Source organism: Myotis lucifugus, unplaced genomic scaffold (assembly GCF_000147115.1).
Source record: "Myotis lucifugus unplaced genomic scaffold, Myoluc2.0 scaffold_223, whole genome shotgun sequence".
In the NCBI taxonomy this organism is placed as follows: Eukaryota; Metazoa; Chordata; class Mammalia; order Chiroptera; family Vespertilionidae; genus Myotis; species Myotis lucifugus.
The window spans coordinates 1365549-1377557 of record NW_005871271.1 but is presented as its reverse complement, the minus strand read 5'-3'; the positions used below and the strand labels follow the sequence as shown (position 1 = coordinate 1377557).

Below are 12009 nucleotides of genomic sequence, written 5' to 3'. Positions count from 1 at the left end.
CTTCCTGTTCACTCCTTATGTGGGTCCCTAAGTGTGGGTGGTTCCCAGCTGTACTGCCTCTCCATTATTAGTGCTATGATGATTATCATCATTAATGAGCACATGCCTTATCTTTCTCTTCAAAATGTTTCATTTGAAACAACCAGGTATTTGTGTGCTACGCTTTTGTTACTATTGTTGCAATTTGCCCTTTCCTCCTTCTAAAGATAGGTGTCTGTCATTCTGCTTCATCCATCCCCCTTTTATTTATTTATTTTTAAAATATATTTTCTTTGATTTCAGAGAGGAAGGGAGAGGGAGAGAAAGACAGAAACATCAATGATGAGAGAGAATCATTGATGGGTTGCCTCCTGCACACCCCCCATTGGGGATCGAGCCCGCAACCCAGGCATGTGCCCCTGACCGGAATTGAACCCATGACCCTTCAGTCCACAGGCAGATGCTCTATCCACTGAGCCAAACCAGCTAGGGCCATCCCCCTTTTAGCTGGAGGGCTGTAATCTCGCAGTGTTTATTTAATCCACACATGGGTTTGGAAAATGTAGGAAAACGAAGAAATGAACCTCTGAGTAGACTTAGAAATGAGAGGCATGAATTTGGCAGATGTGATGATTTAAGTTAGGACAGGGCACGGTTTACAAAGCTCCTGAGGCAAAAGTGAAAGAAATCAATTTGGTGATGGGGGGAATTTTATTCTAGTGAAGTAAGAGGGAAGGAGAGAGGGAGATGAGAGAAGTGCTCTTTGGGAACCACTTGATTTTGTACAGAGCAGGAAAATTGTCTACTCTTTGCACTTTGCACCTCCCCCACTGCCATATGCTTCCCTAAAGTTTCCTTTTACCATACTTGAAAGGACCACAGACTTTAATAGTATTCATGCATTTGAAGTGCTAGGCTATTCCCAGCTTCCTCTGTTGCTGCATTTATGATGAGAAGTAATAAAAAAAATCCAAGTTGTAAGATAACGTTAAAAAATGATTTTTAATGACAAAAATTTTAAATAAAAGGTCGTTTTTTAAAAAGACATCTGACCTTAAATAAACTGAGGTTCAAGATCACAACCAGATTCAGGGGCTAAATATAGGCCAGTCTCCTTTAGCGTCTAGGCTGAGAGAATTTAGCAGGTTACCACAGCAAACACTAAATTGTTGACACTCAAGGGGCCTGAACAAGTTGAAACAACGTCATTAGAGGGTCAAGTTAGTATAGAATGTCTTGAATTCAGATGTAATAGTAAAAGCAGACAGGGTAAAGACAGGGAAAGTAATGACTATCTTTACACAGGAATATTTGCAATATTATATGTGTGTGTGTATATATATATATTCATATGTGTATTTTATATGTATATATATATTGTATATGTATATATATGTAATATATATGTATATATGCCTGAAACATCACACTATTACATGAATGTGAGTTTGTGGGTGTCCAGCACTGAAAACTTTGTCAAGCGGAGAACTTTTCTTCCTCGTTGTGGGGAAACTACGTTGCTGCCGAAGGGCAAAGAGAAGATTGGGCGGGTGAGGGGGACACTGACAGGGCTGCTGGCGGGAGCTGCAGCAAACCAGAGGCATGTGCAACCCATTATTCCCACCAAGACAAAGGCTGCTTCTGCACTCTCTGGTTCCCACAACCCTCCACCGAAGTTCATTTCCCTTTCAGATCTTCTCTATGGGATTTAAATTTATATTTGTGAGGCTGACGTTGGGGTGAGGGGATGGGGGAGGGGACGGGAAGGTGAGCAGTGCCTCAGGTCCAGTTCCAGGAGGAAGGAGGGCAGGGTGACAGGCAGGTTTTGGAGCACAGACCTCTTTCCCAGCCCGGCATCTACTTCTTACCCTTGTGTGGTCTTAGGCATCTATATATTTTAACACTTTTTATGACAGTTTCTTTATGCATACAATGGATTTCACATGGTTGTTATATTTTATGCATTAGAAATAATGTCTATAAGTGACTGCTACCTAGCAGGTGATCAATAAACACAATGCATCTGAGAACGTTGACTACAAGACCCAGAGTCAGCAATGTCTTTGTTTTGCCTTTTTACCTTTGGTTCCAAGATCATACGCTACACACAGAAGATGCTAAAACTGGAAATAGCTCTACTGGCTCCTGCTGTCCCGTTCTCTTTTTCACAGCTTCACAGCAAATGACAGCCACTGGCACTTCCATCCTCTTGGGGGATGCATGGATAAAGTGGTAGAGAAGATGGGCAGAGTGCTGGCAGCCACTCAGTAGCAAACACCTGAGCCTCTGACTCCTTTCCCCCCACCTGTTCTGTTCTCAGGCCATTCCCAGCAGCAACCTAGGTTCCTGGGCCCACAGTACCCCCTGATGGTTAACATGGGGAACTTTCTTTTCTCAGTGATTCTTATCTTCTAGTGAGACTCCCCAGGCTTTGTTCATTCCACCATGGACCATTCACTTCTCAGAAATGTCCTGTGGCCTCTGCCTTGCTATTTTTCTTTTTTGCTCAATCATTTCAGAAACATCTACCTCCCTTCCTGTTTTTTTTCCTTTTCTTCTATTTATGAATCCTCAAATTACTGTGGTTATGGTTGCTAAGAATAATAATAGGATGAGTGCATATGGCTATCAAGAAAAACCTACTACATTTAGAAGTAAAATCAGACATCTCGAAAGTCTTTTGAGAAATTGAGAGGGTTTTTTCAGAACCTGGACAAAAGATGCTATGTACCTCCTGCTCTTTCTCTAACTAACACTGAACTTTTCTTGACATTTTATTGTTTTCCTATTTATTTATTATTTCCCTATTTATTTAATGGCCACAATTGTACTAGTTTGTCCCCTACTGTTTCATTACAAATATAAAATATTTTCCTAATTTGGTCATAACTCAAGGTAATTCTTGTACAGTATTTCTTTCCTTTCAAATGATTTCCATATTCATAGAATTACAACTATTTTCTCCTTTAAAATAAACAATACAAATTAATTAAGGTAGCAGGTAAATACCACCCATTCAACTTTACCAAAATTCTGTGAAAATGGATTTTCTACCTAATATAACAATAATGATGTTATAAAATAGTTGTGTGATGCAAAAGTTATTTTAAATGTTCATTGAAAAACATTGAGCTGACATATTCACATTTTTCTGAAAAGATATTTGCTTTCCTATATACCTTTTGAATTCATAAAGTTTTGGAGGTACAAATTAGAACATGCAGTGTTAATGTTCTTGAAAGTATTACATTTAAATTGTTTTCTCAGGAACCAAAGAGAAAACACCAGAGGAAACATAACCAGCCTGAATTGTTTAAAATGTATTTTCCCTTTAATTAAATAAGAAACATCTGTCTAGGGATTTTGGAAATGAATGTAATCCATCCACACTCTGCCTGTACTAGTTTGCCTCCAATGTCCAATATTTTGAAAGAAAATTCTTTCTTTCTGTAAAGAATTAAACAGCAACATGGAGCAATGTCTGGGTCTTGCCTCAGGAGTTTGGGTACTGGAAATGCTAAGGATTGTCTTTTCCCAGATCTGTCTTTGGGAAGCAACCAAATTCTCTCCATAATCGAGGTTAGGATGTAACATCTGTACTTCTCCAAAGCATCCACTCACCCTGAAAATGCTCATGTCAGGACGGTGAGAAAACAGAGGTCACTAGGATGTACGCAAATACTCCAGGTCAAAATATTGTTCCCTCTCTGGGCGTCACTGGCATTTTCCTCCCGCTCAGGCTTTAAAAAGCTGATTTCTCTAGGAACCTGCACAGCCCACAACACAGACCCCTCAGGCAGCCCAAATGAGTACGAAGGAAGGAAACGGGGAGTTGACGCTAGGATGGCTCTGGTTCTTTGAAACCGGGGCCCACCGTTGAGAATGACAAATATCACTTACTGGTGGTGTCGAACGGTATCTGCTTGCACTGCGCAGACCCCTCGGCGGGCCAAGGGCAGTAATAGACGGCTCCCCCCTCCACGATGTCTGGCTGGCTGGTGTTGGCCTTGGGCGCTCCCACCAAGACACTGGCTCTGCGAAAGGGATGCAGAAAACTACTCGGTGGGCATCGGAACAATGCGCAGGGGAGCTGCGGCGCGGGCGGCACCCCCACTGAGGCCAGGGTGGGGGTCGCGGCAGCAACGCATCTCTGAGGGAGCCGATGGTCAAACTTTCGTTCCCCTTGGAAACCTGCGGGCATCTGAACCTGGTCTGGAAGAGGGTGCCAAGGGTCCTAATTCTTCTCTAGGTGGAGCTGTGTGTACAGTGAGGTGCGGAAAGAGGGTGGTTGGAAAAGCAAAGGACAGAGCCCAGCCGCTGTGGCAGGCGGACTGCACTTTGCGCTCAGACCCTGCGCTGGCAGGAGGCTGCGTGTAAACAGCCGTGTTGTGGCCGCTGTGTTAACGGCCTGTGTCCGCCCCGCTCCCCGCTCTGTGCCATGCTGGGCTTTGTACCTGGAAGTCCCCAGGACTGGCGCGTTCCCTGCAAGTGGCAGGTCTCTAGTTGAGCGTGCACAGCGCAGAGCAGAGGCTGGTGGCGGGGGCGGGACGGGACCGCAAGTGGACAACCGGAGGGACTCTTCCCTCACTCAGGCTGCGGGGCAGACGCGGTCCCCGGGCGGAGGGCCACGCACACGCGCGAGAACTCCCGGCACCCGGCGACTTACGTGCGAGCCGCGGGGATGTGGAAGTCCACCGCGTAGCCGAAGTAGCTGCCCTCCGGGCCGCTGTACACCGTCAGCTTGTCCTCGTCCAAGTTGAACGCCTGTGAGCGGGGGGACCACAGCATCCCCAGGGCAGCGCAGAAGCAGCAGAGGGGCGCGAGCGGCCGCGCCCGGCTGCCCCGGGGACCGCGGCGGTCCCGGGAGAAATCGCCGTCCGCCCGGGCGGCTACTCACGGGAGCGGACCCCGGTGGAAACTTGCGGGGTGGCGGCTGGGGCCCCGGATGCCCGCGTCCCTGGTTCGGTGCGCGCGGGTGAGCTCTGGGAGACAGCCCGGCGCTCGGGGCCGGTCCCCTGCATCTGGTCCTCGCCGGCTCCGCTCGTCGGGCCGGCTCGGGGCTGTCCAGAGCATCTGCTTTCGCGGCGGGGGCGGGGAGGGTCTCTCGGGCTCTCTAGGGGGGTTCCGGTTGCCCGGGAGCCAGCGCCTCCGGGGCCTTCCAGCCTTGTTGTAGCGGGCGGCGCCAGGCGCCTGTTTCGGCTCCTGGGTTTCTATTAACAGTTGCATCTCAAGGACGACCTGAGTCTTGTATGTGTCAGTGTAAGCCATTGCTTTGGGGAGGAATGCTCCCCGCGCAGGGCGAGAGTTTTCTCCAGTTTGTCCCAAAGGGAAGAAGGTGGCAACGTCCCCCACCACGAGGCAGGAGAAAGCGCCCTCTTTGCATCACCTCTGCAGTCTGAAGACCCTCAGGGTGGATGCATTTTTTTCTGCCTGTGACTGAGAAAATCTAAATCCAACAATCCTCTCCTCCCCCAACGCCACCCCAGCTCACTGCAGAGGAAACTAAGGAACAAAGAAAGTCTCGAGATTTTGTTTAGAACTTTCTAAGGCACGCCGGGCATGTTAACGTCCTGGTACTAAGTCTTCGTGACCCTGTGTAACTGTGATGAAGACTGGCAAAGTAAGAATGCTGGAATGTACAGTTTACCCTCGGCAAGAGTAGAAGGTAGAGGATGAAAGTGAAAGAGAGTCCAAGGGGAGTCTAAAGAATAATAAACAGTAATGAGTGGGCAAAAAGAGCAGGATGGGAGGTAAATAGTGAGCTCGTTGCTGGATTTGTTGAATCTGAGTTACTAGTGTGGGAGCCCCAGAGACTCTGGAAGCGTAAAAGGCAATTGAGAGCAGCGGTCAGTCTGGCGGAACAGATTTCTACCCACAGAAACGCTCTGAGTCCACTGAAAAGCTGACTCTTTCATCTCTCTCACATCAAAACCTCTTGGTAGACAGAGTTGAATTTTATTTCTTTGTCTATGCTTATCTCGTCCCTATAAACGTAGTAAAATCTAATAAGCTACACTATTACCTGGCATATCACCAGGTCTGGATCATTTCCTAACTGGATAGTCCTTTCCCAGACAAGGATTTAAGAGGAGATGTAACCCACCACGAGGCAATTCAAAAGTCCATTTGTGCGAGACATAGAGTCTGCTTCTCTAGTCAAGTTTTTATTGTTAATAAATGTGATATTCCCTGTAGTAAGTTTCAATGAGTAATTCACATGCAACATTAGCATGTGATGTTCAGAGCTGTGCAGGACATAGAGGCTCGGGAATAAACTCACAGTTATCATGTCCTGACACTGGCATGTTAAAATTCAGAAATCTGTTTATTACATGCAAGCCTTAGAAATGGAACACCTAAGTAGATAGAAAGTAGTAGCATAGTCCTAGATGTGCACGTGGCCCAGGTACTGACTCCCTGGGCAGAGTAGCTATATATTAAACAATGCTTCAATTTGTATAGGGCAGCACATCACCAGGGTATCCGCTTCATTACCCCCTTGTTCTGTGATATTCCTGTCATATTCCTTATCTTTTTACTTAAGCTAGGGTAGGTAGGGAAAGAAAATTCTACTTATTGCTACATAATTGGATACATATACTTGTTTCTTTCTTCAAAAACATATTTGTTCTTGCCCTAGCCGGTTTGGCTCAGTGGATAGAGCGTCAGCCCTCGTACTGAAAAGTCCCAGGTTCAATTCCGGTCAAGGGCACATGCCCAGGTTGTGGGCACAATCCCCAATAAGGGGCATACAGGTGGCAATCAATGATTCTCTCTCATCATTGATGTTTCTATCTCTCACTCTCCCTTCCTCTCTGAAATCAATAAAAATATATTTTAAAAAATCATATTTGTTCTTGACTTACACACGCCTATATTCTTAATAGTGTCACTTTCCACTTTACAGATGAGGGCATTACGGTTCACAGAGGTACAATGATATGCATATTCATTGAGCAAGTAGATGGTACGATTTGGACCTAAGACTGTTAGGTGCCAACATCAGTTCCTCATGCTATTAGGTCTATAAAAATATATTTTTAAGTCATAATAGTAAGAATAAATCTTTCTAGAGTTAGTAAGCTATTCTGGGCTAGCCCTTTGTGCATGCCTGTGGGTGGTGATTGAGAAGTGGCATAGCAGCTGTGTACTCTTTCGAGAGTGCTTAGAAAAGGGTTTGAATGGTACAGTAGTTTCCCCCTTATCCGTAGTTTCACTTTCTGTGGTTTCAGTAAACCATGGTTTGAAAATATTAAATGGAAAATTCCAGAAATAAACAATTCACAAGTTTTAAATTGGGTGTTGTTCTGAGTCTTGTGATGAAATCTTTTTTTTTAATTTTATTGATTTTTTACAGAGAGGAAGGGAGAGAGATAGAGAGTAAGAAACATCGATGAGAGAGAAACATCGATCAGCCGCCTCCCGCACATACCCCACCGGGGATGTGCCTGCAACCCAGGTACATGCCCTTGACCGGAATCGAACCTGGGACCCTTCAGTCCGCAGGCCGACGCTCCATCCACTGAGCCAAACCGGTTTCGGCTTGTGATGAAATCTTATACCATCCTGCCCCACCCCACCGACCCCCCCAAGATGTGAATCACCCTTTCATCCAGCATCTCCTCACTGTAGACACTCCCCAACCATAGGTCACTTAGTAGCCACCTTGCTTATCAGATTGACTGTCATGATATTGTAGTGCTTGTGGTCAAGTAACCCTTAATTGTGGCCCCAAAGTGTAAGAATCCTGATGCTGACAATTTGGGTATGCCAGAGAGAAGCCAACAAGTGTTTCATTTAAGTGATAAGTTATGTATGTATAGGAAGACACATAGTATAAAAAGAATTCAGTACTATCTGTGGTTTCAGGCATCCACTAGGGGGGATCTTAGAACGTATTTCCCGAGGATACTGTGTGGGGGAAATACTATACCTTGGTTTTCAAAGAGTGGAAGGAAAGCAAACTAACTCGAAGCTCTTCGACCTCCCTGGGAGGCCAAAGCCTGGGAGAGCAGTAAATCTCCCAGGAAGCCAGGACATGGAGGTTGGAGAGGAAGGAGGAGTTGTAATAATTGCAGGGACAGGATAGCACATTTTACTATTCTGACGCAGGGGAAGCATGCCAATCAGTAAGATTTGGGGTGCTGTCAATGAAACAGATGGGCAGGTCTCATGCTGAATGAGAAGTTTGACATTGTAAAGATCTACTAGCACTGATTTATTTGTCAGAAAAGCAAGTCTGGGAACTACCATGCATGTGAGTACATGTGTATGTTTAATACTAGGGAAGGTATTCATAGTTGTTTCTCTAAAAAGAAAAGAAAAAAACCAAAGATCAAAGATGGAACAGATTTGGCCTAAATTCTCCAAAAATAAATAAGTAAAGAGCACCATAGGGGAAAAAAATTATCTCGGGGTTGTAGCCAGGTACAAAGTACTTAAAAATAGAGATGTTGTAGCATTTAACCATTACTGCCTACTTTTCTTTTTTAATTCTTTATTGTTCAAAGTATTACATATGTCCTCCTTTTCCCCCATTGACCTCTCCCAGCCCACCCCCGCCCCCCAGTCCAGGCCTTCACCTCCCCCCCCCCCCGCATTGTCTGTGTCCATTGGTTATGCTTATAAGGATACAAGTTCTTTGATCTCTTACCCCCCGCCCACCCTCCCCTGCCTTCCCTCTGAGATTTGACAGTCTGTTCAATGCTTCTATGTCTCTGGACCTATTTTTGATCATCAGTTTATGTTGTTCATTATAGTTCACATATGAGTGAGATCATGTGACACTTATCTTTCTCTGACTGGCTTTCTCTGCTCTCCAGGTTGATCCATGCTATTTCGAATGGTAAGAATTCTTCCTTTTTCACAGCAGCATAGTATCCTATTGTGTAGATGTACCACAGGTTTTTAATCCACTCATCTACTGATGGGCTCTTAGTTTGTTTCCAAAACTTAGCTATTGTAAATTGCACTGATATGAACATAGGGGTGCATATATTCTTTTTGCTTGGTGTTTCTGATTTCAAACAGTATGGAATTTCCTCAAAAAATTAAAAATAGTGCCTACTTTTTAACAGAAAACCAAATATACTTGTAACTTAACCAATTTTTATTTCTAACTATGTTTAAGACTATTTCTTTTGTTATTCACCCAAGGATATTTTTCCCATTGATTTTTAGAGAGAGTGGAAGGGAGTGGGAGAGACAGAGAGAGAAACATTGATGTGAGGGAAACACATCAGTTGGTTGCCTCCCACATGTGCTCTGATCAGGGCTGGGGATTGAGCCTGCAACTGAGGTACATGCTCTTGACCAGAATCAAACCTGGGACCTTTTAGTCCACAGGCCAACATTCTATCCACTGAGCCAAACAGGCCAGGACTAAGTCTATTTCTTTATATGATAAAATGTGATATCACCTTCAAATCAAGGGATGTGAATCCCAACATGATCATTTCATTAATACAAACACATTATCAATATGTTACACTATTTACCAAAAAAGCCAATGTAAAAACAATGTGTTCTTAAGGTTTCATCAGTTTTAAAAATGCACCAGAAATGGAAGGTAGTTTTTCAATCTCTTCTTGTATTTTGTGGAACTGTAACTGTAACCAAGGTTCAACTGCCTGCCTCTACAAGAGCTGAACTCATAAGACAGGTGCTGGAGAAAAGAGAAAGTGGTTTATTCACATGTGAGTCACCTGAGAAGAGGGGGTCTCTTGTTGAAAAGCCCATCTCAATATCTCAGTGCAGACTGAGGCTTTTATAAGAAGGGAGAAGGAAAGCAGAACAAAGAAATCAAGTACTGTAAAGTACTCTACGTGCAGTCCAGCACAGTCCATTCTGATAAGGATCTTGAAACTGATCAAGTGACTGGTGTGCCATCCTGGTCTTCATCATCCTGGTTCTAAGTCATGCTGGTTCTATGGTTGAAGGTCAGCAAATCTCCCAGAACTGGGATGACTGATGGTCAGTATTTGCATCTTCTGAAGATAGTTCCTAGGATTCTTATACAAACATGTTGTTTATCTACAAGCTACATATTAGAGTCAGCATATACAGCAGGGGTGGGGAATGTCTGGCCCCGTGGGCCATAGAGGCCCACAAAATCATTTGGTCTGGCCCTGTCAAGGCATTGGGGGTGAGTTAATAAAATGTTTGAACAAATATAGCACTCAAATTTTTAAGTTGATAATTTTGTATGGCCTGCGAATGATGTTATAAATATCCAATTGGCCCTCAGAAGAAAAAAGGTTCCCCAACCTTAATTTACAGAAACAATGTCAAAAGAATGGTGGGGTGGTTAGAATTTCTCACTGTCAATTTTTCTTCCACTGTCATGGAAGTTAGGGGGTTATAGCCAAAAATGTTTCAGAACACTAGAAAAATTCTGTATCCAGTCTAGTTCATAGATGAAAATAAAATTTTATAGACAATTAACTGAACTAAAGCCTAATATTCATAACTATGTACTATAGATTCTATTGAAACACAATTTTCCCCCTAAAATCACCCTCATTTTTGTTAAAGAGCCAAATCAAAACCAATTCATTTGCTGCAGTTTCAATTTGTTCTGATTATTTTCATAAACACAACAAGATTAGCAAATGATCATATGGGCTTTCTTAAATCTGCTTTGCTGGAATCTCACAAGAAAGTTTCCTCTCAGGGCAAAGAAGCCAAGCCACACAGTTGCCCTCATGCTTTGCCGCCATACCTATAGGTTTGGGTAAATTTCTCAAGTTCTTCAGGTTCCCCCAAATGCCTTGAGGTTCTTTCCTTTCCATCTCCCAGGAAGGCACCCTTTGTCCCTTACCTGGAAAGAATGTCAGGAGCCATGTAAATAAGCCAGGTAGCAGGCCATTTCTCCGAGGGGCTTTTATCAGCTTCAAAGTCAATCTGAATTCCTTAAAGCTTTTTGCTGACATCCAGTCTAAGTGTGTCTTTCTCAAACATGACATTCTGATCAAAGTCTTGGTTAATCCTATATAATAAAAGGCTAATATGCAAGTTGCCCAAACAGAGAAAGGACCGGTCGCTATGACACGCACTGACCACCAGGGGGCAGACGCTTAATGCAGGAGCTGCCCCCTGGTGGTCAGTGTGCTCCCACAGGAAGAGCACCACTCAGCCAGAAGCTGGGCTCAGGGCTGGTGAGCGCAGAAGTGGTAGCGGGAGCCTCTCTTGCCTCTGCTGGCCTACCGGGAGGAACAGGCCTAGGCCAGCAGGCAGACATCCCCCGAGAGTCCCAGACTGTGAGAGGGCACGGGCTGGGTTGAGGGACACCCCCACACACACACACATACACCCCAGTGCACGCATGTCAGGCACTGGGCCTGTAGTAAAACTATAATTGGAAACTGGCTGTATGACTCCTGTTATGAAGACATCAGATCCCTATTGGATTCATGCAAAGAAACATATTGGCAGGAAAATAATAATACTCACTCATTCACCATGACCAAATTGGATATATTCCGGGGATGCAAGGACGGTACAATATCCGCAAATCAATAAATGTGATACAGCACATAAACAAATTGAGGGACAAAAATCACATAATCATATTAATCAATGTAGAAAAAGCATTTGACAAAATCCAACACCCTTTCTTGATAAAAACTCTCAACAAAGTGGGAATAGAGGGATCATACATCAACATAATAAAAGCCAAATATGACAAACCTACAGCCAACATCATATTCAATGGGGAAAAAACTAAATTCATTTACCCTAAGAACAGGAACAAGATAGGGATGCCCACTTAACCACTTCTGTTTGACATAGTACTGGAAGTGCTAGCCATAGCAATCAGACAAGAAGGAGAAACAAAAAGGCATCCAAATTGGAAAAGAAGAAGTAAAACTGCCATTATTCACAGATGACATGATACTGTACATAGAAAACCCTAAAGACTCCATCAAAAAACTGCTAGACTTAATAAATAAATTTGGCAACGTAGCAGGATACAAAATTAACACCCAGAAATCTATGGCTTTTTTAAATGTATTTATTTATTTATTTTTT

General features: G+C 44.0%; 1 protein-coding gene across 1 annotated transcript in view; it reads right to left on the bottom strand.

The window, feature by feature from the left end:
• Nucleotides 1–4916, bottom strand: part of ITGA8 (integrin subunit alpha 8) — a 191843-nt gene extending 186927 nt beyond the window's left edge. Inside the window, exons 1-2 of the mRNA XM_006098219.3 lie at nt 4646–4916; nt 3880–4013 (exon numbers count right to left, since the gene is read on the bottom strand). Of these exons, the coding sequence (XP_006098281.1) occupies nt 3880–4013; nt 4646–4767 (256 nt within the window). The 5' untranslated portion in view covers nt 4768–4916. The remainder of the gene's footprint in view (nt 1–3879; nt 4014–4645) is intronic.
• Nucleotides 4917–12009: the final 7093 nt, after the last annotated feature.